Source organism: Hippopotamus amphibius, chromosome 3 (assembly GCF_030028045.1).
Source record: "Hippopotamus amphibius kiboko isolate mHipAmp2 chromosome 3, mHipAmp2.hap2, whole genome shotgun sequence".
In the NCBI taxonomy this organism is placed as follows: Eukaryota; Metazoa; Chordata; class Mammalia; order Artiodactyla; family Hippopotamidae; genus Hippopotamus; species Hippopotamus amphibius.
This window is the reverse complement of record NC_080188.1, coordinates 160,625,903-160,653,210: the sequence shown is the minus strand read 5'-3', so window position 1 is coordinate 160,653,210 and position 27,308 is coordinate 160,625,903. Positions and strand designations below refer to the sequence as shown.

At 39.9% G+C, this 27,308-nt stretch overlaps 1 protein-coding gene across 3 annotated transcripts in view; it reads left to right on the top strand.

Moving 5' to 3' along the window:
• The first annotated feature begins 2,603 nt into the window (after positions 1-2,603).
• The window catches only part of LPGAT1 (lysophosphatidylglycerol acyltransferase 1), a 78,990-nt gene continuing 54,285 nt past the window's right edge, over positions 2,604-27,308 (top strand). The window contains exons 1-3 of one of the 3 annotated variants that reach the window (XM_057727742.1): positions 2,604-2,781; positions 3,051-3,257; positions 4,124-4,388. In XM_057727742.1, coding sequence (XP_057583725.1) covers positions 3,120-3,257; positions 4,124-4,388 — 403 coding nt within the window. In that variant the 5' untranslated portion in view covers positions 2,604-2,781; positions 3,051-3,119. The remainder of the gene's footprint in view (positions 2,782-3,050; positions 3,258-4,123; positions 4,389-27,308) is intronic. The other 2 variants (XM_057727745.1, XM_057727744.1) reach the window with 2 other exon arrangements.

Below are 27,308 nucleotides of genomic sequence, written 5' to 3'. Positions count from 1 at the left end.
GGAAACTGAACACACTGCTGTGGTCAAGAAAGTTAAAAAGATAAGCCCCCTCATTCACCATGGGTAATAAAACAGGGCATACCTACACCTGGAACATGTCTTGTTCTATGTGCTTAGCTTCAAGATAAGTCTAATGAAGCTGGAGCCAGTCAAGAGGAGACCAGCTGAAATAATCAAGATTAGGGTTTCCACATCCCTCCCATAAAGAGCTACCGAAATGGCAGAATTCTGCTGTGTAAACAGTAGAAGGATGATGTTATGGGTGAATTGCGTCCCCCTAAAATTCATATACTGAAGCCATAACCCTCAGCGACTCAGAATGTGGCTGTATTTGGACATAGGGCCTTCCAAGAGGTAATTAAATTAAATGGGGGTCGTTAGGGTGGGTGCTAATCCAGTGTGACTGGAATAAGTACTGGTGTCCTTGTGAGAAGAGACTGAGACACAAAAAGACAGACACCAGACACCTGCATGCACAGACAGATGACTATGTGAAGGCACAAGGAGGAGATGGTCATACGCAAGCCAAGGCGAGAGACCTTAGATGAAACGAACCCTGCCAACACCTTGATCTTGGACTTCCAGCCTCCAGAACAGTGAGAAAATAACTTTGTGTGGTCTACACCACCCAGTCTGTGGTATTTTGTTATGGCAGCCCTAGCAAACTAATACAGATGAGAATAGATATGATTAAATGATTTAAAATCATGAAGCTTCAAGAAAAGGATGTGATTATCTCAGGATACCTCTAGGTCAGAGTTTCTTAAAGCAAAGTCCGCATACTCTACTTGCATCAGAACCACCTATGATATTCTTAAAAAAGGAGGTTCTCAGGCCCCTCTGGACCTAAAGTATTAAACTTTTCTGGTATGAGGTCCAAGAATCTCTCTTTTTGGTAGGCACCACAAGTGATGTTTTTCAAAGCTGAAGTTTGACCCCCGCTGTGCAAGGTCCTGCCCAACCTCTGGCCCTTTTCTGGGCATGACTGATTGGTACTAATTACATCTCAGCAAGTGCTGGTATATCTGAAGCTCTGGCAGATGCTCTGTGATCCAGGAACCAGGTACAGATCACATTGTAGGTTATCTCTCTCCAGGTGTCATCCGGTGTTTGCCAGCATGTGGGGAATGCTGAATGGGATGGACCTAATGGAATCTTAGGGGAGTTTATTCTTAATTCTTGCTCAAGAATTAAGCCTCACCTGTCTTACCCACTTAAGAGTATAATGACATATCTTAAACAATAATCTACAGTACATACATTATTTCTCTCCTGAGATTTATTTAAAGATGCTATTACCTTGGCATCACTTGATCTTATACAGAAAGATCTCTAAGGAGGCCTGTGCTTTTATGCCCTGTACCGGTAGAATATAATATTGATAAAATAGATAAACAACATATATAAATAAAAACAAATTAATTATAAATGGAAAGAAATCTAATAAATTATTTCAGCCAGGCTCTGTGCTTTCATATTTCCTCATCACCCAAGGGAACAGGAATAGAAAATATTCTTTCATATGTCATAAGGTGAATTTTCTTTCCTTCACCTGTGAGCCAGAGGAGCTGAAGTTAAGCAGAGAGAGAGACAGAGAGAGAGATCCTTGAGAGTCCAAAACAGACACAGTGATAAACATTTTATAGGCAGAATAAGTGGCATTCTGATTTAAATAAGGCAGTTTACTAGGAGTGTGAAAAAATGAGCCCCCCCCCCAATTTACAAATGTGATAAAAGGATATAACAAGATGTTATACTTTTTTTTTTTGATACTGAAATTTAGGTAGGCCATATGAGAATGTTCAGGTGGGCAGGTCATTGAGCTATTTCTCTGTTTTTCTTCTGGTGGTCCAAACTCTGAAACAGAATGCAGCTGCAGTATCCCGGGAATGACCAGGCCTGTCCAGGGGTACCTGTGGCCACGAATTTTTGGGCACTTACTCAATGACAGTCACTGCCTATGTGCTTTCCCCTCCTTGACTAAGTAAATTTCAACGTCTCTGTGTAGACCACTCATTCCCACTGGATTCTTTTTGGGGCGGGGGGGGGGCAGGGCGGGAGGATGGATGGGGCGTTGGAATTGCCATTCATGCTCCAGGTGCTTTCCAGGAACAAGAGTTTTGGCACTTAACATGAATTGATTTTAAACTCCAGCCCTTAATACTCTTGAGAGGTTCAGAAGAATAGCCATGAGAACAACTGGGTTTCATTAGGAAAGAAAAGAGGACAGTCAGCGTTCAAGGAGACAGCTTCCCAGTTTGGGCAGTGATCAGTGTGTCAGGAGAGCGAGTCCTAACAATGAAAAACGGCTGTTTTGGCTGAACAGCGGCTCTCAGTTTGGACCAAATCACTCGTGTTGGTGTAAGGATTGGTGCTCATTCCAAGATCTTTCTGAGCGGCCCTCTTCCTCGGTCCCGGGCCGAGCCAGGTCCCGGCCCGGGGGCCAGGCAGCCCCAAGGGCCTCGACCCGCGGACGGAGGGATCCCGGGCGCCGGCGGCGACGGCGGCGGCGGCGGCGGCCGTGCCTTCATTAGAGGGCGCTCTGGGGGCGGCTCTGCAGCAGTCCCGACTCCCGCCGCTTCCTCCCCGCCGCCCCTCCCCGCCAGCCCGGGCGAACGCGGCCGGGCACTGGGGACAGAGTCTCGGCGCCGCCGGGGACCGGGCGCGGGCCGCGCCGCCGCCGGAGCGGGGCTGGGCCCCGCCGCTCCTCCTTCCGCCGGCCATGCATTCTTCCGGCTCCTCTGGCTCCCGCTGCCCCGGTCGGGGCCGGGCCAGCCCGAGGTAAACCCAGGCTCGGCGGGCGCAGGCCCCGCGGCTGCGGCGTGCTGGGCCCGGGGAGGCGCTGGGGGGCGGAGGGGAGGGCCGGAGAAGGGGTGTCGTCGTCGCGTGGCCGGGGGAGGCGGCGGCGGCGGCGGCGGCGGCGGCATGAGGGACGCGGGCGCGGTAGGCCCCAAGGAGGAGGCGGGGGCGCGGGGCATCCGCCCGCCTCCCCGGGACCCGCCCCGGTGACAGGTCCGGCCTCTGAGTCCCCGCCGTCCCTCTGTCCACAGGCAGCCGCAAGGGGAGTAGGGCGTCCGCGCGCCCGCTCGCGCCGCGCCTCGGCCGCCGCCGCCAAGTCCATGACCGCGACCCCTCGGCTGGGGACACCCGCCGCCGCCGCCGCCGCCGCCGCCGCCGCGCAGCACCGCGCCCCGGGCCGCCAACCCCCGGCCCCGCCGACCCCCGCGCTCCACCGCCGGCCGCCCGCGCCCGCCGAGGTGAGCCCGGCGCGCGGGCCGAGACCGCCGCCCAGACCCTTTCCCATCGCGGGAACCTCGGCGCTGCCGTCGCCTCTTCTTCCCCGCTTCTTTCGTCATCCCTGGTTTCCCTGCCCTCTGGTCGGGGACGATGCTCCTCATCCCTGGCCCTTTGCCTCCACCTCCTTCTGCTATCGCTCCCCTCCCCCTACTCCTGTCCTTCCTCCTTTTTGCCTTGTTATCGCCCACTTTCTTTCTCTCACCCTTTTGCTCTCTTTTCTGCCCCTCTTTTTTTTCCCCCCCTGGGGGCGGGGTGGGGGGGGGGCGAGGAACACAAGACAGGATTTGCCGCAAATGAACAATTTTAACGTAACTCTTTTTGCTAATGCGAGAGACCTTTTAACGGAATGAATCAGTGCAGGAACGGTGGCGGTGAGGGTACCGAGGTCTCAATATCTGGGAGGTCTGATCGAGAGGTCCCCGTTTCAGTCTTCTTTTCACTCGTGTTGTCAGTTTGGAGATACTGAGGGTGTGTGAAGCAAGTGGGTCTATTTTTCTTCCTTAAAGTCCAACAGAAGACTGCAGTCAGACGCGGTGCGGGCCGGCCACCGGTTAGTTGGTGGGAATAGTGTTATCATTTGCTAAATATATTATGACATAGCCTGTGCCTCCGTGAGCAGCTCCCTTGACCTTGTACGGCTCCTCCTCCCTCGCTCTCTGTCCCCCTCTGGAATTTCCCGGACAGATCGCAGAGGTACTACACGGGGAAAGATTAGACCCTCGATTGTTTTCATTTATTTTTGTGGTGGAGGTGATTTCTTTGTTGGTGACTATCTAGATGTGTTTAATCCATTTTCCCTTTTAAACGAATTTTCTTTTCACCTCAGAAAGACAGGACAGTGTCCAATGTGAGAATGGCTGTGACTTTGGAAGAAGCTCCGTGGCTGGGCTGGATCTTGGTGAAAGCCCTGATGAGGTTTGCCTTCATGGTCGCCAACAACCTGGTTGCTATTTCATCCTACGTCTGCTATATAATTGTGCTTCAGCCCCTTCGACTGCTGAACAGTAAGCGGTTCTGGTATATTGAAGGAATCATGTACAAATGGCTTTTAGGAATGGTGGCTTCTTGGGGATGGTATGCCGGATATACAGGTAAGAGTGAGAGCACGTTGTAAAATGCATATTAAAAAATTTGTAATGTTATGCTTAAGTCAGGAGCCATGATTTTTAAATATATGTATATATATTACACTTTGGGTGGAAGATGCTTTGATGCTTTGACCATTGAAAAAATAAATAGAAAACAATTCTATTGAGTTTTTTTTTTTTTTTTACAGAATCCTAATTTAGGAAGGATGATATTTTCAGAAGTATAATTTCATAGTTATATATTGATAAATTCCTTAAATAATGTTTTTTAATGATTGATGTCTACTAAAACTGGTCTGTGAAAGCTCTCCTAGAGGAATAGGAGTGAGTTTTATAGAACTTCAGGGCTTATAAAATAAAGAGGTGAGATATTTAGCCCATAATCATTGGGCATTAAGAAAAAGTACTGAGCCCCATTTGTGCTAAGATAGTTTAGTAAGTTTTTTCATTTAATGATGTGTCCTACTTGTGTTCACATTTGGAGCCAAGTGAAAAACGGCTTTCTTTTCTGTTATGAATGTTTATTTTGTTTACTAGAATCTATATTTTATCTCATAATTCTACATTAGAATATTAAGTATAAGAAAAATAAGGTTTACCCCTGTTAAGCTCATTTATCTTCAGAGTGTCTTTTAGTAGATTTTTATTTCTGCAAGAGTAATGCTACTCTGAAGCGCACTTTTAAAGAACTGAATGAGAAGTAGTATTTATTTTGTTTATAGACTTTATGTACTTTGAGAAGTTGTGCCTCTGCTGTGAAAATTCTGTATTGTTTATTATATTTATTTGACTTTTTTCCTCAAAGAATTAGGATAATGAAAAAAGCATTGAGGTTTCTGGCACTTGTCTTAGACATTGAGGCTTTATCATAGAATTTTATAACTGATAAGCTCCTTAGAGATAGTGCTGCAGATGCTGCGGTCAGTGGAGTATGTAGGTCGTTTCTTGGAAGAGTGAGGAAGGTACTCTTAGGGTTGAACAGCACGGCAGCTCCCCATTGAAAATTTTCTGTCTCCCTCTTTCCTGCCGCGGCTACATCTGCAGATTTTATCCACACACATGAGGGCATTGACAGCACGCAGATTTTATGGAGTCTGACAGTCTTTTGCTAGGTCAGAGTGCTCTTAGTTGCCCCAGATGAAGCCTTTTCTTCTTCTGGCAATGCCAGTTATTATTCTGTAAGACCCGAAGCCCTGGAGAGAGTGTATGCGTTGCTTCTTTAGGTGTCTTATTAAGATCCCAATGCTCTTTAGATACAGTAGGTGAACTTCTAGTCCTTTTTGGGGGGACCTGGTAGTAACAGTAGTGGCGGGAGAGAAAAAAATGAAGTAAAAATGAAGTTTTCGTCTGTGGTGCTGAATTCTTACCTGGGCTGCACTGCTGTCATAGAATAGCTTTGCTCTGTGTGGTATGAGCTTCCCCCAATATGCTATGCAATAGTAGTGGCTTTGTTCTTTGCACAGTATACTTAAGTTTGCTTGTTTTAAATGAGCGCATAGTATGTTTAGATGCAAGTTCTAGAAGTTCATTCTACTTAAAAATGATGAAATTACTGAAACACTTGTTCCTGTGTGTGTGTGTGTTTGTGGAATATTTGTGTATAAGCATTAGCATGATGAGAAGCTGGAAAAAAATAATTTGGCATTGACCTTGAGATTGTAAGAAGTGCAGTGGTGCTGACTGAAGTTAAAGTTAGTTATCCTATGGCCACAGCAAGGCTGCAGTGTGTTTTTAAGCATATTTTCTTGGGGTGTCTCTTCCTTGCTGCCTATAGAACTACACAGTTTCTTTTGCCACCTGCTTGGAAGGTGGTCTTGGCATGATCTGCATATTTTAGTCTCTCTGAAGCATCTGCTCTCTTTCAAGCTACTGCATTTTGGCCATTTGATCAGTTTGTCTTATTTAAATATAGAATATTTTAGTATGTACATTTTAAGTGGTCTTCTTTTAGGTAGAATACTTCTAGAGGGTCTGGTCATAACAGAACACAGTCAAGCGGTCAAACAAATGTAGGAATGACTTTTGTTGAAAGCCACACTGGGTCTAAAGAAGCAAACACAAGCAGGGGTTGATGGGCAGATGTACACAGAAGAGTTGAGGAGGTTGTATTAGGCTTTGTATAGATTATGTGTTTTATTTCTTACCTTTGTATCAAGAGGAGGGTGGGCCCAAGTTGTTGTTTTTTTCTCTTTTCCCTGTGTTTAAGTTTCACAAATGGAAAATTGAACATTGCCAAAGGAATCCTGCTCAGCAGATCTAGTATGTTCATGTTTTAGAATAAAAATTACCAAACTTTTTTGAAAGATCACTTCTGAGGAAACCTTAAATGTTAATTAACTAAATATTAATTAGGAAGCTAAAAATTGAATATTGGTATAGAGTATCATATCTTCAAATTGTGACATTCAGTCCAAGGTAAGTCAATTACTCAGCTTTGCTGCTGAGGACTTATGTTGATTATCTAATCTACACTGCCCCATATGGTAGCTGCCAGCCATATATGGCTATTTAAATTGAAATTAATTAAAATGAAATAAATCTAAAACCCAGTTTCTCAGTCACACCAATCACAGTCCAAGTGATTGGACTAGGTGCTTGGTGCTAGGTGGCTAGTGGCTACTACTGTATTGGACAGTGCAGATAATAGAACACTTCATCATCACAGAAAGTTCTGTTGGATGGAGCTGATAAATAGTAGGTATGACTTTCTCCTTTTTCTTAGAAAAAAATGCATTTTATCTTTATAAAAGAATATTTTTCTCAGCATAGTTCTAAACAGATTTCTTTAGAGGAAGACAGGAAGATTTATTAAAGTTTTAAAAATTGTCCTGTAATTTGAGGCAAATGTCACAAAAAATGAGTCCTTTAAACTCAGACATGCTTGCTGGACGGGGAATGGTGAGGCCAGTAAGGCCTAGAACTTGACTGAACATTCTTGTACTTAATCTGCCTTCTCAGAGCTGGAGTACTGTCTGCCCATTTCTTGAAATAATTCTGAGAATATTGGGGTTTCTTCATCTCTAACTTGCTACTGGGTAGTGATGATTGTTTTTACCATATTTCCTTTAGTGGGAAGTGCTGTACAAGCATCTTATGTTGAGGAAAAGTTGTATACTGCCTTGCTTATTTCAAGAGCAAACCAAAAAACCTACTACCTTAGTTAATGATTCACTTCTACATGCTTTATTCAGATCTGGGATAAATCAGTACATTCCCCTGCCCTCAATTTAAGTGAAGATTGGCAATCTCAGTGAGAGATTTTTAAAAATTAAGATGTTTATTTAAAATAGTTTATTTTGATTTTCATTCACTTATTTTAATAAATTCATTGTTCCCCATCTAAACACATTTAATTAAACTCTCTTACACAAAATCATTTAAAAATATTCATTGTAAGTGGAAGCTCCAGAATTTCTTGTGTAGGATGATGAAAGTCTTTTGGGCCACAGTCTGGCTGGAAGAGAGCTGAGGTGCCAGGGGGACTTGCCACCAGGCTGTTTTTTTGTAGCAGTCGCTGTTTCCCTTAGGTTGGGTGGCTTTAGAGAAAGCTGATGGAGATTAGGTTTAGCTTCCTCCCACTCCCCAAGTGACAGCTGTCATGGCTCTGTGTTAGTCTTTGGGGGTTATTTGATTATTTGATAGTGTTTTCCTTTTTTTTTTTGGCTGGGATATTCATTGTGTGAGAAAAATTAATTATTAGGAATTATATCTGACTTTGACATTTTAGAGAGAGTTTTAAAATATATCTTCTAGAGCAGTATTTTTCCACCTTTGAGTCATAAACCAATTTAATGTGTCAAGGTGAACATTAATAAAAGTGAAATGGAAAAGAATTAACTAGAAAAGATCAGAAGTGTGTGTATCTGTACTGGGTAGTGCTATAGAATACATTTTTTACTATGAGCCCTGTCAACATTTGAAAGGCATTGTTCTGGTAGAAGAGCACTGAAATTTAGGAGCACTCGGGGCATCAGCTGTCTTGATCTAGCTATAACGTCTCTACTTAACTAGTAGCAGGGAGATCCTTACCTGTTCCATTGCCTGCGGGCTGTGAGCTCTCTACAGACAGAGATGTGGTCTCCTTTACAACGCTAGAGCCCAGTTCATTCCTGATGCACACAGGGTGCTCTATAAGTATCTAAATATTTCTTGAACGGTCCCTACTTTCATTCTTGGACCCAGCTGAGCTGCCTTAGCTGCCTACCTTTCTGATCTTGGTAACAGACCTTTCAGGAAGGTAGGCAGCTAAGGCAGCTCAGTCTGTTATCAAGATCATTGCAATCCACAGAATATAAACCCTGAACTGGATCATGTTTTTCACACACACACCCTCCCACCCCCACCCCCACCCCCACCCCCTGCACCCTACAATACCACATTTGTTAATTTAACACACCTTAATTTAGCTTATAATATGTGTGGGAACAGGTGCCCTGGAGGTGCTGAGATGCAGAAGACATAATTGCTGACTTTAAGGAGTTCACAGCAGCCTTGGTGGGGAAGACAGTGCCACCAACAACGAACACATCCTGATATAATGCTCTAATGGAGATGTACCGTGGGATGAATGAGGAAGGGCTCCTGATCTTGCCCCAGGGGTACATGGTAGCAGAGAGGGAATAGGGAATTTAGGAAAGGAGCAGCTTTCCATTTCCCATTAGGGAAATATTTCTTGGTGGGGCTAATTCTATCATCAGTAATTAAAATAGATTTAAAAGATTTGAATAATGCATGAGTTTGAAATTTATATCTTTGTGATGATAGTGTTAGCTAACATTTATTGCAGTGTAAGCCAAGCAGTGTTCTAAGTGTTTCAGTCATTTAATGCTCACAACACTCTTATCAGGTTGGTACTATTATTAGCCATCCTTTTATTATTGATGTTGAAATTGAAACACAGAGATTTCACAATTACTTCCTCTTATGCATTAACTGAGTTGATGCTGCCACAAGTGTATTTTTGTATTATAGAGCCATTATTGAACTTTATATAATATTCCTAGAATGTTTCTTAAGTTTTACTACCCATACTTTTGTTTCTGAGACATGAAATCTTTTTCTGAAGCTACAGATCCTTAACACCTGAAGGCAGTGTCATAGCTGTGGATTTCTGCAAGAGGTTTAAAAAAAATGCTACTTCAACAGAATTATTTATAGTGTATTATACATTTCATAAAATCCCACTTCCTTAAGATTCAGAAAACATCTCAACTGAAATTTTACTTTTTGAGTGCTTTAAAGTGGATTGTCATCAGAATGAGGAGTTACTGCATGATATTAGATCTACAGCTGATCTTGACATAAATCTGGATGAGGATTTTTCAGTAAAGTGTTTTGATTTTTATATGGAAAAAATTTTATATACCATTAAAGGTAAATATTACTAAATTCTTTAAACTTAGCAATTTGATATCTAGTCTTATTTCAAAGATTGTATATAATTGAGTAATTTAGTATAGATAGTTTTAAAAATATACACATAAGGTGTATTCATTCATGTACACACCTTATACGTGCACTATTTTAGGAGCACGTGAAACATTCTTTGGGGTTTTTATAGTAGATTAGACCTCAGATTCTGGAGTCAAAAAGAGCTGGGTGAAATAACTCCTGTTTTCTTTTTGTTTACATTTGCCTTGTATACCTTTGCCCATCCTTTTCTTTTCAAACTGTTTAAATTAGTTTGATTTAGATGTATCTCTAAATCAGCATGGAGATAGGTTTTGCTTTAGGAGTCAACTTGAAAATCTCTTTCAGTATGAGTTGAATCCGTTTACATTTATTGAAATGTCAGACATGTCTTGTTTGGGCTCTGTCATTATATTTTATGTTTTCTGTTTTTAAATATATAAATGTTAAGTCCTTCATTGTATAATTTTTCTTTGCTTTATTCTTTTGATATTTAGGAAGGTTTGTATTTTTGTCTTAGTTACTCTATATGATATTTTTAGTTCTCTATTCATAATAACTATTAGTTTTCTCCTATGAAGAAAGGTAAAATTCTTTTTAAATACTCTCTTCTCTCTTCCCCTTTCTCTTTGCATCACCCAATTTTAGACTATAGTGAATAGTATTTATTCACAATTGTATTTACATTTGCACTGTTATGTATGGTTTTACTTCTACTGCTTGATTTGTGAGCTGTAAGGCTATCTACTGACTCCTAGCTGTTACATCAAGGTAAGCAGTAAGCTTATTATACTTCCTACTCACTTTCCCCCTTCACCCAATTTTTATTTGAATTTATACATTGTTATAGCCTGTAATGTTTGTGTTCTGTTTTATCACCTTTATCTCTTTCTCTTTTGGTCTTCATTTTTCAGTTAAATATATGTAATGCTCACCCGAGTACTTCTGCAGAGGTTTTTCCCAGTTATCCTTTGATTGGTTAAAGTTTATCCTCTGATAGTTTCTCAATTATGAATCATGAAAATAATATGGGAATATTATTCTTACAGCATTTTCAGAACTTCTTTTTGTTGCTTTATATTTAGAATGGCTTAGCAGGTGATAAAATCCTTGGCTCACTCTTTCTTTCCTTGAGTATCTTACAGGCATGGTACAGATGTATTCTGGCATTAAATGTTTCTGTAGAGATGTGCGACGCCAACTTGAATTTTTTCCTATTATTAATGATTTGATCTGTTTGCCTATTGGCCGCAAAGGATTCTCTCTTTGTCTCTAATATTCAGTCATTTTCCTAGGATATGCTGGTATAGGATATGCTGGCACATATGTGCCTTTTTAATATGTAGATTTAAATCCATTTTTATTTCGGGAAAGTTTTCTTTAATTATATCTTTAAATACTTATTTTGTTTGATTGTTTTGGTTGTCTTTCTTGGTGACCCTGATTATGTCTGTTGGATCTCCCTTTGTATATCCTTTTTATTTATTATTTTTTCTTTAATCCTTTTAAACACTTTCATTTGTTTGTTTCTGCCTTTAATGTCTGTTACTGTGTCTTCTGCAAGGTCTCTTTTCTTTGATCTCCTTTCAGTTTCTTCTTCATTTCTGTGACACTTTTGTTTATTCTTCTGTTTCTTCCTTGAGTTCTGCCAGTTCATGCTCCCTTTGTTCCTATTGTCTAGACAGTTCTTCCTCGAGTTCTTATTTTATTCATGCTTTGTGATCTTCTTCGTGGTGGGGTGGCTTCATTGATTTTCTTAAATTTGTGCAAGAATATTTGGTTACAGTTTTTATCTTCTCCATTGTAATGTTTTTCTAGCAGTGTTCTTTGCCAGTTGGTACATTATGCTGCTCATTTCTACCATTTTTCTCATAGTATCTCCAAGTCAGTGCTGTGCCGGTTACCTTTTTATTCCCTGTGATTTAGTGAATTGGATTTTCCTCAGTTGGTTATTTGTAGGAGGTATGGATGGGTCCAGGGTAGATTTCCAGATTTCTGCCTCAGAGCTAGTTTTTAACATATGGCGCCTGGGTGTGTTCTCCGTGTTGCCGCATGTCCTCTGCCTTTCCAAACCAGACTGAGTCTAGGAGGCTTTTTGCCACCAATTCTGGACTTCCTACTCCTTCCTTTGCAGCTGTGACTGGAGGGACACAGCCACAGTATGCCAGTGTAAATCCCTCTCCTTAAGAATGTGCGTTTTTGCTGTTGCTTTCTGAGACCTGCCATTATTGGGCCCTCCTCATCACATGCCACATATTCTGTCTCTATCTCTGTTCTCCACTCCCAATATAGATTCTGTCTGATGTCAGCTTTGTTTGATCTCAGCCAGACCTTATGTATTTGGAGTTCTTATATTTTTGTTTTTCTCTTAGGTTTGCTGGAAAAGAGGTTTGTGAGGTTTTCTTTTTCTTTTTCTTCTTGTTGCTATGTATATTTTCCAGGAAGATTCCCGTCTGTAACTATCTATAACTCCCTGGTGTTCCTGCCAGAAAGATTTTTATTCAACTATGTAATTATAATTCAGGCAACTGTCTCCATTCTAATGCACTACTAGTTGATTATTATAAAATGGAGACCAATTTTACTACCTAATTAATTTTCTTTAAGGTCTGTCCAAAAGCAAGAAATAGCCTCCCCGGTTTTTTTTTCCTCCCAAACTGTTTTGTTTTTTGGTTCTCAAACTCTTTTGATTCTTGGAATACTTATCAGTGGAGTATAGTTAAGATATCCACTTTGTTTCCATTTGGCTATAGTAAGAAAATGTCGGCTTTCCCTGGTGGTGCAGTGGTTAAGAATCCACTTGCTAATGCAGAGGACATGGGTTCAATCCCTGGTCCGGGAAGATCCCACATGCTGCGGAGCAACTAAGCCCGTGCGCTGCAACTACTAAGGCCACATGCTGCAACTGAGCAGCATGGGCCCGTGGGCCTAGAGCCCTTGCTCCACAACAAGAGAAGCCACTTCAATGAGAAGCCCACACACCGCAACAAAGAGTAGCCCATGCTGGCTACAGCTAGAGAAAAAAAAAAAAAAAGAAAATGTCACAACAATGAATGGAAGAAGTGAGTTACCTTTGATACTTGAGTAAGGAATACGAATGAAATGTAATATTACTACTGTTCTCTAGTGTCTGGTCTGTGGACCACCTTGAAAACTTTAAAGGTGACTACTGCCCCCAAAGTTTGATAAATATATTTATATACTTATTAAATATATTAAGTATGTTTAATATATGCGGGTAAGTCAGAAATTATCCACACTCCAGTTATATTAAAATGTCTATAAATTCTACAGCCAGAGTGTGGATAATTTTGACTCACTCTGGTATATTAGTTATATAAAAAGTATATTATCTGTATTAAATATAGTATATTTATAGCTTATCTGTCATAAACTAATTTCAAGAGTTTCTTTTCAGAGCTTGCAAACAAGTGGCCATATTCAGCAGCTGATGGGCTTTATTTGACCTTTTCAGTATTTCAACTTTATTTTAAATGAGTTGCCAACATTTCAAAATTAGCGGGATTTCCCAAAACATGAAAGATGAAAACCAGATTTCCAGCTCTTGAGAAATTAGAAATCTGACTGTGTTGGGCCCTCACATCTAGCAGTTTGCTGGAGCTAAGTAATAGCTGCCTCCTTTAGATGGGCCTGTGCTCTCCAGTTCACCCAAGAGCCCACTCCTTCCTTGTCTTACTCTGGACCTGTTTTGCTCATTTACATTACCTGCCTGGACCCCAGAGGCTTAGATGATGTTCATTTAAAAATGCTCAGGTAACAATTACTTGTCTGTTTCTTCTGGGCATATGATAGTTTTGCATTTATATGCCTTCATAGTGTTTATGTACTAATGAGTTCTACTATTAAAACTGAAAGTTTGTTAGTGGCCTCAACCACTGATTTCATGTAGCAGAGGCATGTAATGAGAACTGAAAAATGAGCTTCCACTGGTAAGAACTGTGGTCGTAGGTTTTTCAAGTTTCATGTACCATTACTAGCCTAGTGAAATGTTTCCTGTTATTTGTGCTCTTGTTAATTAGCAGAATGTCTCATTTCTTCTTTTGAATATAGTCATGTAAAATCTAGATGATTAAAAATCGGTTATTTCTCTTTGCTTTCCATATTTTGAGTATGAAAAACAAAGCAAGTCTAGTTGATTTCTGTTTCTTTAAATTATAGTGCAGATAATTTTAATAGTATTGTAAAAAGCATGCCTAAATTTTAGTTATGAGGTTATGCTTTTTCTTAAGGTTTCGTAGATCTGATCAAGTTTTGCTAGTAAAACACTTTTCCCAAACTTTTTTATTACTTACTAAACTTTAAGAAACCATTATGAATCAGGTATATAAACACATTTTGCATATGCTATTAATTAGGAGTTTACATTATTTGACACTTTAAGGGATAAAACACCTGTAAATTTAAACACATCAAGATGTTTCTGAATCTTCAAAAGGCTAAACCATGATCAATATAGCTTTACTATATATGTTGAGAATTTATATATATATATATATATAAATTGAGACAGAATTCACATACCATAAATTGCACTATATTTAAGTGTACAATTTAATGGTTTTTACTGTAGTCACAAGATTGTACAGCCCTCAGTGCTCACTAATTCTAGAACATTTCATCATCCGAAAAGAAACCCCAAACCCTTTAGCAGTCACTCCCCAGTTCCTCCTCCCTTCAACCCCTGGAAACCATGGATCTCTATTTTGTCTGTATGGATTTGCCTATTCTGGACGTTCATATAAATGGAACTGTACAATATTTAGTCTTAGGTGTCTGGCTTCTTTCACATAGCATAGTCTTTTCAAGGTGCGTCCGTATTTTATTGTGTCAGTTTGTGTCAGTACTTTATTCCTTTGTATGTCTGAATAATATTCTATTGTATGGATAGACCACATTTTGTTTATACAGTCACCAGTTGATGAACATATGGGTTGTTTCCACATTTTGGCTGTTGTGAATAATGCTTCCATGAACATTCATGTACAAATTTGAGGGTGGACATATGTTTTCAATTCTCTTGGACCTAGGAGTCCAATTGCTGGGTCATATGATAATCCTATGTTTAACTTTTTGAGGAACTGCCAAACTGTTTTCCATAGCAGCTGTCCCATTATACATTCCTACCAGCAGTGTAGAAGAGTTCCAATTTCTCCATATCCTCACTAATACTTATATTCTGGGTTTTTGTTGTTGTTGTTTTAATTTGGCCATCCTAGTGGATGTGAAGTGATAGCTCATTGTGGTTTAGATTTGTATATCCCTAACGACTAATGATGTTGAGCATCTTTTCATGTGCCTATTAGCCATTTATATGTCTTTGGAGAAATATCTATTCAAATCCTTCGCCCATTTTTAAGTTGGATTATTTGTCTTTTTAGTATTGTTATAAGATTTTTTCTATATTTTATATACTATACCCTATCTGTTTTTTCATTGGTTATTTGTGCTTTTGGTGTCCTCTAAGGATTGGATTTGGTGCCTCATCCAAGGTCGTGTAGGTTTACACCTATGTTTTCTTTTAAGAGTATAGGTTTTTGTTTTTTGTTTTGATTGTCATCTTTTTTTTGTTTAAGCTCTTTATTGGAATGTAATTGCTTTACACGCTTGTACCAGCTTTTGAGGTACACCAAAGTGAATCAGCTGTATTTATACATATACCCCCATATCCCCTCCCTCCCATGACTCACTTCTGGTCTCCCTGTCCTGGCCCTCTAAGGCATCACCCATCATCGAGTTGATCTCCCTTTGTTATACAGCAACTTCCCACTAGCAATCTATTTTACAGTTGGTAGTGTATATATGTCTATGCTACTCTCTCACTTCGTCCCAGCTTCCTCTTCGCCCCAGGCCCCACCCAACCCCGTGTCCTCCAGTCCATACTCTGCATCTGCATCCTTATTCTTGCCCTGTCACTAGGTTCATAATTACCCTTTTTTTTTTTTTTTAAGAATCCGTATATATGAGTTAGCATACAGTATTTGGTCTTCTCTTTCTGGCTTACTTCACTCTGTATGACAGACTCTAGGTCTATCCACTTCATTACATTTAGCTCCATTTCATTACTTTTTATGGCTGAGTAATATTCCACTGTATATATGTGCCACATCTTCTTTATCCATTCATCTGGTGATGGGCATTTAGGTTGCTTCCATGTCCTGGCTATTGTAAATAGTGCTGCAGTGAACATTATGGTACTTGTTTCTTTTTGGATTATGGTTTTCTCTGGGTATATGCCCAGTAGTGGGATTACTGGGTCATATGGTAGTTCTATTTGTAGTTTTTGAAGGAACCTCCAAACTGTTTGCCATAGTGGCTGTACCAACTTACATTCCCACCAACAGTCAGGAGGGTTCCCTTTTCTCCACACCCTCTCCAACATTTATTGTTTCTAGATTTTTTGATGATGGCCATTCTGACCGGTGTGAGGTGATACCTCATTGTGGCTTTGACTTGCATTTCTCTAATGATTAGTGATGTTGAGCATCTTTTCATGTGTTTGTTGGCCATCTGTATGTCCTCTTTGGAGAAATGTGTATTTAGGTCTTCTGCCCATTTGTGGATTGGGTTATTTGCTTTTTTGGTATTAAGCTGCATGAGCTGCTTGTATATTTTGGAGGTTAATCCTTTGTCCCTTGCTTCATTGGCAAGTATTTTCTCCCATTCTGAGGATTGTCTTCTTGTCATGTTTATGGTTTCTTTCACTGTGCAAAAGCTTTTAAGTCTCATTAGGTCCCATTTGTTTATTCTTGATTTTATTTGTTTATTCTAGGAAGTGGGTCAAAAAGGATCTTGCTTTGATGTATGTCATGGAGTGTTCTGCCTATGTTTTCCTCTAGGAGTTTTATAGTGTCTGGCCTTCCATTTAGGTCTTTAATCCATTTTGAGTTATTTTTGTGTGTGGTGCTGGGAGGGGTTCTAATTTCATTCTTTTACATGTAGCTGTCCAATTTTCCCAGCACCATTTATTGAAGAGGCTGTCTTTTTTCCATTGTATATTCTTGCCTCCTTTGTCAAAGATAAGTTGCCCATATGTACTTGGGTTTACCTCTGGGTTCTCTATTCTGTTCCATTGATCTACCTTTCTATTTTTGTGCCAGTACCATACTGTCTTGATCACTGTGGCCTTGTATAGTTTGAAGTCAGGAAGCCTAATTCCACCAACTCCATCTTTCCTTCTCAAGATTGCTTTGGCTATTTGGGGTCTTTTGTGTTTCCATACAGATCGTAAGATTTCTTGCTCTACTTCAGTGAAAAATGCCATTGGTAATTTGATAGGGATTGCATTGAATCTGTAAATTGTTTTGGGTAGTACAGTCATTTTCACCATGTTGATTTTTCCAATCCAAGAACATGGTATGTCCCTCCATCTGTTTGTATCGTCTTTGATTTCTTTCATCAGTGTCTTATAGTTTTCTTCATACAGGTCTTTTGCCTCCTTAGGCAGGTTTTTTCCTAGGTATTTTATTCTTTTTGTTGCAGTGGTAAATGGGAGAGTTTCCTTAATTTCTCTTTCTGCTTTTTCGTTGTTAGTGTATAGGAATGAAAGAGATTTCTGTGCATTAATTTTGTATCCTGCTACTTTACTAAATTCATTGATTAGTGCTAGCAGTTTTCTGGTAGAGTCTTTAGGGTTTTTTATATATAATATCATGTCATCTGCAAAGAGTGACAATTTTCCTTCTTCTTTTCCAATTTGGATTCCTTTTATTTCATTTTCTTCTCTGATCACTGTGGCTAAAACTTCCAAAACTATGTTGAATAATAATGGTGAGAGTGGACACCCTTGTCTTGTTCCTGTTCTTAGAGGGAATTCTTTCAGTTTTTCACCATTTAGAACGATGTTAGCTTTTGGTTTCTCATATATGGCTTTTATTATGTTGAGATAATTTCCTTCTTTGCCCATTTTCTGGAGAGTTTTTATTGTAAATGGATGTTGAATTTTGTCAAAAGCTTTTTCTGTGTCTATTGAGATGATCATATGGTTTTTATCCTTCAATTTGTTAATATGATGTATCATGTTGATTGATTTGCATTTATTGAAGAATCTTTGCATCCCAGGGATAAACCCCACTTGATCATGGTTTGTGATCTTTTTAATGTGCTGTTGGATTCTGTTAGCTAGTATTTTGTTGAGGAATTTTGCATCTATATTCATCAGTGATATTGGCCTGTAATGTTCTTTTTTTGTGACGTCTTTGCCTGGTTTTGGTATCAGGGTGATGCTATGAGTTTGGGAGTGTTCCTCCTGCTATAATTTGGAAGAGTTTGAGAAGGATAGGTGTTAGCTCTTCTTTAAATGTTTGATAGAATTCGACTGTAAAGCCATCTGGCCCTGGGCTTTTGTTTGTTGGGAGATTTTTAATCACAGTCTCAATTTCCGTACTTGTGGTTGGTCTGTTCATAGTTTCTATTTCTTCCTGGTTCAGTCTTGGAAGATTGTATTTTTCTAAGAATTTATCTGTTTCTTCCAGGTTATCCAATTTATTGGCATATAGTTGCTTGTAGTAGTCTCTCATGATCTTTTGTATTTCTGCGGTGTCCATTGTTACCTCTCCTTTTTCATTTCTAATTCTGTTGATTTGCGTCTTCTCCCTTTTTTTCCTGATGAGTCTGGCTAATGGTTTATCAATTTTGTTTATCTTCTTAAAGAAGCACCTTTTAGTTTCATTGATCTTTGTTATTGTTTCCTTCCTTTCTTTTTCATTTATTTCTGATCTGATCTTTATGATTTCTTCCCTTCTGCTCACTTTGGGGTTTCTTTGTTCTTCTTTATGTAATTGTTTTAGGTGTAAGGTTAGGTTGTTCGGTATTTTTCTCGTTTCTTGAGGTAGGACTGTATTGCTATAAACTTTCCTCTTAGAACTGCTTTTGCTGTGTCCCATAGGTTTTGGGTTGTTGTGTTTTCATTGTCATTTGTTTCTAGATATTTTTTGATTTCCTCTTTGATATCTTTATTGATTTCTTGGTTGTTTAATAGCGTATTGTTTAGCCTCCATGTATTTGTATTTTTTCAGTGTTTTTCCTGTAATTGATATCTAATCTCATGGCATTGTGGTCAGAGAAGATGCTTGATATGATTTCACTTTTCTTGAATTTGCTGAGGTTTGATTTGTGACCCAAGGTGTGATCTATCCTGGAAAATATTCCATGTGCACTTGAGAAGAAAGTGTATTCTGTCGTTTTTGGATGGAATGTCCTATAAATATCAATTAAGTTGAGATCATCTTATGCGTCATTTAAAGCTTGTATGTCCTTATTTATTTTCTGTTTGGATGATCTGTCCATTGATGTAAGTGGGGTGTTCAAGTCTCCTACTATTATTGTGTTACTGTCGATGTCTCCTTTTATGGCTGTTAGCATTTGCCTTATGTACTGAGGTGCTCCTATTTTGGGAGCATAGATATTTACAATTGTTATATGTTCTTCTTGGTTTGATCCCTTGATCATTAGGTAGTGTCCTTCCTTGTCTCTTGTAATAGTCTTTACTTTCAAGTCTCATTTGTCTGATATGAGTATTGCTACTCCAGCTTTCTTTTGACTTCCATTTGCATGGAATATATTTTTCCATCCCTTTACTTTCAGTCTATATGTATCCCTTGGACTGAAGTGGGTTTCTTGTAGGCAGCATATAGAAGGGTCTTGTTTTTGTATCCATTCAGCCAGTCTGTGTCTTTTGGTTGGAGCATTTAATCCATTTACATTTAAGGCGATTATTGACATGTATGTTCCTATTACCACTTTCTTAATTGTTTTGGGTTTGTTTTGGTAGGTCTTTTCCTTCTCTTGTGTTTCCTACTTAGAAAAGTTCCTTTAGCACTTGTTGTAAGGCTGGTTTGGTGGTGCTGAATTCTCTTAACTCTTGCTTGTCTGTAAAGCTTTTGATTTCTCCCTCAAATCTGAATGAGATTCTCGCTGGGTAGAGTATTCTTGGCTGTAGGTTTTTCTCTTTCAGGACTTTCAGTATATCTTGCCATTTGCTTCTGGCCTGCAGAGTTTCTGCAGAAAGGTTAACTGTCATCCTTATGGGTTTTCCCTTATATGTTGTTTGTTGCTTTTCTCTTGTTGCTTTTAATATTTTTTCTTTGTGTTTAATTTTTGTTAATTTGATTAATATGTGCGTTGGTGTATTTCTCCTTGGGTTTATTCTGTATGGGACTCTCTGTGCTTCTTGGACTTGGTTAATTATTTCCTTTCCCATGTTGGGGAAGTTTTCCACTATAACCTCTTCAAATATTTTCTCAGACCCTTTCTTTTTTTCTTCTTCTGGAGTGCCTGTGATTTGAATGTTGGTGGTGCTTAATGTTGTCACCAGGGTCTCTGAGACTGTCTTCCATTCTTTTTATTCTTTTTCTCTTTCCTGCTCTGTGGCGGTTATTTCCCCCATTCTGTCTTCCAACTCACTTATTTATTCTTCTGCCTCAGTTATTCTGCTGTTTATACCATCTAGAGTATTTTTAATTTCAGTTATTTTGTTGTCCATTACTGTTTGTTTGCTCTTTAGTTCTTCCGAGTCCTTATTAACTGTTTCTTATATTTTCTGTATCTTGTTATCAAGATTTTGTATAATTTTTACTATAATTACTCTGAATTCTTTTTCAGGCAATTTTCCTATTTCCTCTTCATTTATTTGGTCTTTTGGTTTTTTTTTCCTACTCCTTTGCCTGCATGGTGTTTCTTTGTTTTCTCATTTTGTCTAATTTATAGGATTTGCTGTCTCCTTTCCCTATGCTGCATAGTAGTAATTTTTCTTGTTTCTGCCCTCTACCCCCTGTGGTGGGGTTTGTCCAGTGTCTTGAGTAGGCTTCCTGGTGGGGGGGTCTTTCCGGTGTGTGGCTCTGTGTCTTTACTCTCTGATGAGTAGGGCCGTGTCAGGTGGTGTGTTTTAGGATATCTGTGAGGTTAATATGGCTTTAGGTAGTCTGTGTGCTGATGGGAGGGTTTGTGTTCCTATCTTGTTTGTAGTTTGGTGTGAGGTGTCCAGCACTGGCAGTTGCAGACAGTTGGACCAAGTCGGGTCTTAGACTCTGATACAGGGCTCTGTGAGAGTTCCCTGCAGTTAATCTTCCCTATGTCTGAGGACTCCCTAGTAGTCTAGAATCCTGGATTCAGTGCTCCCTCCCCAGAGCCTCCTACTTGACTTCTGATGGAGTAGTCCAGACTTTAGAGGTTGCTTGTCCTGGCAATAAAAGGGTTTTAAAGAAGACTGTCCAAGCCCCAGACTAATGGCAGAGTGTTGAGTCAAACAAATACTAAGTCAAGGAAACACATACATGTATAAGACACACAAATACTGAATCCAGTAGAACATAAGGCATTAGAAAGACCTGACAGAAGAACCCCAGTATGCCATCTGACAATCAAAGAGAAAACGAACAGAAATTCAAAACCAAAAAAACAAAATAAAAACACACCACACACACAAACACAAATCTAGGGAGATTTTGAAAGCTAGGATCAAATATAACAAAGAGCGAGAGTACCACCAGACAGACTGAAGATTCTCAGAATGAAATCAGACAATTATACTTAGAACTAAGATAAAGACAAAACCTAATAATAAAAACCAAAGCCATGTGTCATCTGGAGAATAAAGCAAGGAAACAGAGCAGACTGATAATATTGCTTATACATATATTAAGATAAAATGAACTAAAAAAGGATAGAAGACAGGGCAACAGAAGAGCGTAGTGTGACTGGAAATATGAAAAGAAAAAGAAATAGAAATGTATAAAAGATAGAGCTGAAAAGAAGGTAGGAGAGATACAGTCAGCACTCCAAAAAACTTGGTTAGAAATATATAAAAAGGCTAAAAATAAAAATAGAATAAAAAATAGAAGTTATGAAACATGTAGATCCCTTAGGACTAAGATCATAATTAATAAAATAAAAAAACAAACAAACCAGAACTGACCCCAGAATGGACCAGATCAATAGAATTAATAATAATATTTTTGTTTCCTTGGGGTCTCAGCTGTAAGTGTCCTTCTACCCACCTTGGGCTTTTTGTATTACTCTGCAACCCAGCAGAGCTTCCTTTATTGTTCCTCTGTAAGCGCCGGTGTTTGGAATGAGAGAGGATACAATAGTGGCTCCTTCCCCTGGGAGTGAGTCAGCAGTGGCACCCTAGCTGGGTCACAGCAGCTTGGGCGGCTAAGGCCGAGAGAGCGACTCCAACCGTGGCTCCTCCCCTCTGCTACGACTCCGCCAGGGTGCCCTGCCTGGGTCAAGGTGGCTCAGTCAGCCGTGGTGGTGCCTGTTGCAGAGGGATGCTGGTGGCTCAGGTGTAAACAGAATATCTCCAGAGCTGGGCCACTCTGTGAACTTTTGGCTCTCAGCTGCAGGCACTCTAGGCCAGCCCTGCCTGGGGACCTTTGTTATCCCTGAGTGCGTTAGCCAGGCCCAGAGGGTTCCTTCCTTTGTCCGTCGCAGGTGCCGAGAGAGAGAGGCTACACCCACGGCTCCTAGCCCCTGCTTGTGAGTCAGCAGTATCAAGCTGCCACCATGGCCGCCTAGCTTTCTGCGGTAGGCATTCTCCGCTGTGGATTTCTTCCCTCCTGTCCTCTCAGTCCGTCTCCCCACTGCCAACAATGTTTCTCACCCTGAACCAGTTCTCCGGTTCCCACGTTCCAGGTCCCAGACCCCCTGTTCGGCTGTGAACCGACCTCTCAGTCCGGACACGCTGAGCCGTGGTGCAGACCCTCTGTGTATTTCTCACTCTTTCCCATCTGCCACAGCTCAGCCGCTTCACCCTCTTTGAACAGTCCCAAATGCCTCCCTTGTGACCCAGGGAGGTTCCCCGTTGGAGAAGGGGTTTCCCTGTCAGATAAGTGACATTTCCCCGAATTCGGTGACCTCCCCTCTGTTTCAGATTCCCCCGCCTCGGGGTGTGGGACCCATCCCTTTCCTTCTCCTCCTCTTTTTCCTTTCCTTTTTTTTCCCCTCTATCCTACCCAGTTATGTCGGGATCTCTGCAGTCCTTTCTGGTGTCCGAGGTCATCTGCTGGTGTTCAGCTGGTTCTCTGTGGGAATTATTGTGACTTTTGGTGAATTCCCAATGCATCTGTGGAGAGGGATGCATTCTACGTCCTTCTACTTTGCTGCCGTCTTTCTTCTTCAAGAGTATAGGTTTTATATTTAGGTCTTTGATCCATTTTGAGTTGATTTTTCTCTGTGGTGTAAGGTAGGGGTCTAAACTTCATTCTTTTGTGTGTGGAGGACATAGAGTCCTTCTAGCATTGTTTGCTGAAAAGACTATTCTTTCCATTTTGAATGATCTTGGCACCTTTGTTAAATATCGGTTGGCCATATGGGTTTATTTCTGGGCTCCAGTTCTGTTCCATTGATCTATATGTCTGTGCTTATGCCAGTAACACACTTTCTTTATTAGTATAGTTTTGTACTAAGTTTTAAATGTTAAGTATATTTTGCTGTATTTTAATTCTTTAAAAATTCACAATCCTTTTTGTTATGTATAATGAGTTCAATAATGAGGCTAGTTCACTATCTGAAATCCTAGCTGTTTTGGATTTAAAAGTGTTTACTGAAAACTGTATTTTTAAAGAATTAATATTCATAATTGGGTTATATCACCCCTTTTTACCTCTTTGTTGAGGAAATGCTTACTAGTTATGTATTTCACTAGGAGTCTTAGAAATAGTGTGATTTGGAATAACAATATTTCTTTCCTGTTTGCTCTGTCAGGAAAACAGGACCTTAGTTGTAGAAGTATCTTGTGTGATGAATCAATCAAATGCATACTCACTGCCTACTGCCAGTTAGCAAAGTTATTGATTTGTATAATACTGTGCTAGAGAGTGTGATTTAGATTAATTTCTACCAAAAGAATTTTTGGCATAGTTTCTCCTTTGATGGATGGTTTTGGGAATAGTTGAGTTTGCTATGAACTATGTGTCCAAAATTCTCCTGCGAAAAGTTGTCTGAAAAATGGAGCTCAATATGCACATTTCCCCCTAAAGTGCTGGCTCCATTTTTTAAAGTTAATTGAGGTCTTTGCAGAGAAGAAAATTAACTAGAAGCTAAATTTATGTTGTAGAATAAGGTATGGATTACATGGATAAGGCACAAGGATGTCATTCTGAATGAGTCACAGGCTGCTTTTTATGGGTGGGATAGAAATAGTTTTTGTCTATGGGAGACTAAATTAGGCAGTCATTTTAAAGCTGAAATAATCATTTAAAGCTGTTTTAAGCCTCAGATACTTATATACAGGTGTTGTATTTTTAACAAATAATAGTTATTGCTATTGACTTTCGAGTTAGTATGAGTCTGAGTCCTGCCACCACCCATTGCTAGTTGTATAACTTTGAACTAGTTACTTAACTTCTCTGATCCTCAGTTTCACCATCTTTAAAAATGGAGGTTTTAATATTTATCTCTTGTGAAGCTTAAATGTGAAGTGAATAGCATGATGTTTGGTACTCTATAAAAATGTTATTATTATTATCATTATTACTATTGTTATATTAATGCCTAGCAAAACCATTATGTTAATCTTTGGGGGAAAGATATGTCTAAATGAATAAAAGCCAATTTTATGGAATAGTTTTAGAAATACATTTGAGGAAACTCAAACTTAGCTAATAATATAGCTCAATATAGTTCTTGTGCTTTAATCAATAAGTAAAAATAATTTATTGTTAGTAATTTAAGCCATAATCTAATTAAAATACTTACTAAATTTTGTGTTTGTAAATTATGAAATGCTTCAAAGCAGTTTATGTTTAACTGTATTCTAATTCATTCAGTCACCTATTCTAATATCAAATGTTTGAGTGCCTTCTCTGTCAGGCACCGTGCTGGTGGTGGAAATAAAACAAGACAGCTCCTGTTCTTCTGCAGTTGACTTTTTCATGTGGGAGACAGAAGGAGTCACATGATAACCATGTAATCAGAAGTATGAAAAGGGCTACAAAGAACAAGTATAGAGGCTATGAGAGTAAGTAACAGAGGGCTTGTTCTGGAGATGATGTATCAGGGAGGACTCTGAGTGACACTGAGACTGAGACTTCAAGTATGAGTGGACCAGGTGATGCTGGGGGAGGGTCCACGTATACAGAGGATGAAAGAGTTTGTCATGATTGAGTAACAAAGGGCAGGCCAGGTTGGCTGCAGCATGGAGTGAATGAAGAGGAGAGGAGTAGGGGTGGTGTTGGTGGTGGGGGTGAGCTGATGAGGCCAAGTCCACTGAGGCCTTGTAGTGCCCACTGAGGATTTTGAAATTTATCCTAAGAGGAAACAATGCAAGGATTTTAAGCAAGGAAATGATGAAATCAGATTTGTAACTGTAATTCTATACTCTGCCTGTTTTGTGGAAATGGATTAGAGAGGAGTGAGAGTGTGCAGGTGATACCCTCTGGAAGATTCTCAGCTTCCCCAGGTGAGGTGATAGTTGCTTGGTCCAGGGGTAATGGCAGTGGAAATGGAAAGGAGTAAACTAATTGGAAAGTTTTATAGGAGGAAATTTGTCAAGACTTGCTGAGGGATTGAACATAAAGGATGGAATGCATGGGCATATGATGGGGGTGACCATGAGGTTTCTGGTGTGAGACGCTGGGTGGATAGGGAAGCCCAGAGAAGGAGCAGTGTTGAGAGGAAAAATGAGAATTGAGCACAGACTGAGTGAGAGGCATCTAAGTGAAGCTCTGAGGTAGACATGGATATGCAGTCTGGAACTCAGAAGAGAAACCTAAGCTAGAAAGATCAATTGGGAAATTACCAATGGTATTTAAAGCCATGGAGATGAATGGGTTCACCTAGGGAGATTGTAAGTACTGAGTGAGGAGCCCAGGGTCAAACGCTGAGGGCATGCCAACATTTGGAGATTGGGGAGAGGCGGGTGGTAGAGCTTGGGAAGGAGCAGCTAGAGAAGCAGAGCAAATGCCTGTCCTGCAAGTGTTCCAGGGCAGGGGCTCTCCGTGAGAGCTGCTGAGAGTTTACGTTTTGTAAGATGGGAGCTGATTTATCCTTTCATTGATTTGGCAAGAGCAGCTTCGTTGAGGTGGTAGAAGTGCAAACTAGCTTGGAGTGGGTTGGAGGTGAATGATGACTGGAGGAGTAAAAATGGAAACACGACTGGATGACTTTCCAGAAGCGTGGCTCTGGAGGAATAGAGAGTGATCGTTGCAGGAGAGAAATTGGGTCAAGGAAAGGCTTTACATTTTTTTATTTTTTATTTTTTAAGATTTAAAAATTTAGCTTTCGACCTGCTTAGAGTTGTACCTGATGAAACCAGGGTCATTTGCTTACACAGCTCAAGTATTTAGGAAGCTATTCTAAGATTGAATGAGAATAGGCTTATTAGGGCTCCGTGATACAACGAAACATGCAAAGCACTTAAATGCTGGCTCTGGTGACAGAGGCAGGCAGCAAGGTAGAGCTACCGTAATTTGATCCTGTTCTGAACTCTTATTCAGTAAGGCTGCTCTCCCTGCTGCATTTTCTCAGTGATATTCTTCCTGTCCCTAAAATCTGTTCTTCAGTTTCTTTGAAGATGTATCTCCTTATCTAAGCCCATGACATCCTTGCCCACTGCTTCAGTTTCTACTCTTTCCTTCTTTCTGAACCTCTTTGGCATCTATTCTATAACTGTGGTTCCGAACCTTTGGGCCGAGGGCTCCTGCAGTGCTTCAGAATTCTATCAGGGGGTCAAGAATCCATACATATATTAAGTACCATCTGTGGTTGAATAAATAATGGGTCTTATAAATACGTGTTAATACCTTTCAAGTATATTTAGCTGCTGTTTTGATTAATAAGAAATCCCTTAAAAGCATTATAGACTTTACAGTTGCATTTTGTTACAGATCTTTTCACTCAATGCTAAAAAAAAACTACTGGCATAGATGTCTGCCACATTTTTAATTTAAATTAATTTCAGAATGCTATACCACTCACTTTGAGAAATAATCTGTTAATGTTGAGGGGGGTAAATCTTAAAAGATATACAGTCAAAATTTTTATTAGGCTACTAAGGTAGGGCAGTAAGACTAGTGTTGGTGAAATGCTCAGATTTTATGTCTCATTTCTCTGTGCTCTGAGGGCCCATGTTGCCAGGCCCAGGGCTTATCTATCACATTCTGTGACATTAAAAAAGATCCTTTTTGACCCACCTCCCAGAATAATGGAAATAAAAACAAAAAACAAAAAAGGGGACCTAATTAAATTTAAAAGCTTTTGCATAGCAAAGGAAACCATAAACATGACAAAAAGACAACCCTCAGAATGGGAGAAAATATTTGCCAATGAAGCAACTGACAAAGGATTAATCTCATGCAGCTCAATATCAAAAAAAACAAACAACCCAATCCAAAAATGGGCAGAATACCTAAATAGACATACAGATTTCTCCAAGGAAGACATACAGATTGCCAACAAACACATGAAAAGATGCTCAGCATCACTAATCATTAGAGAAATGCAAATCAAAACCACAATGAGGTATCACCTCATATTAGTCAGAATGGCCATCATCAA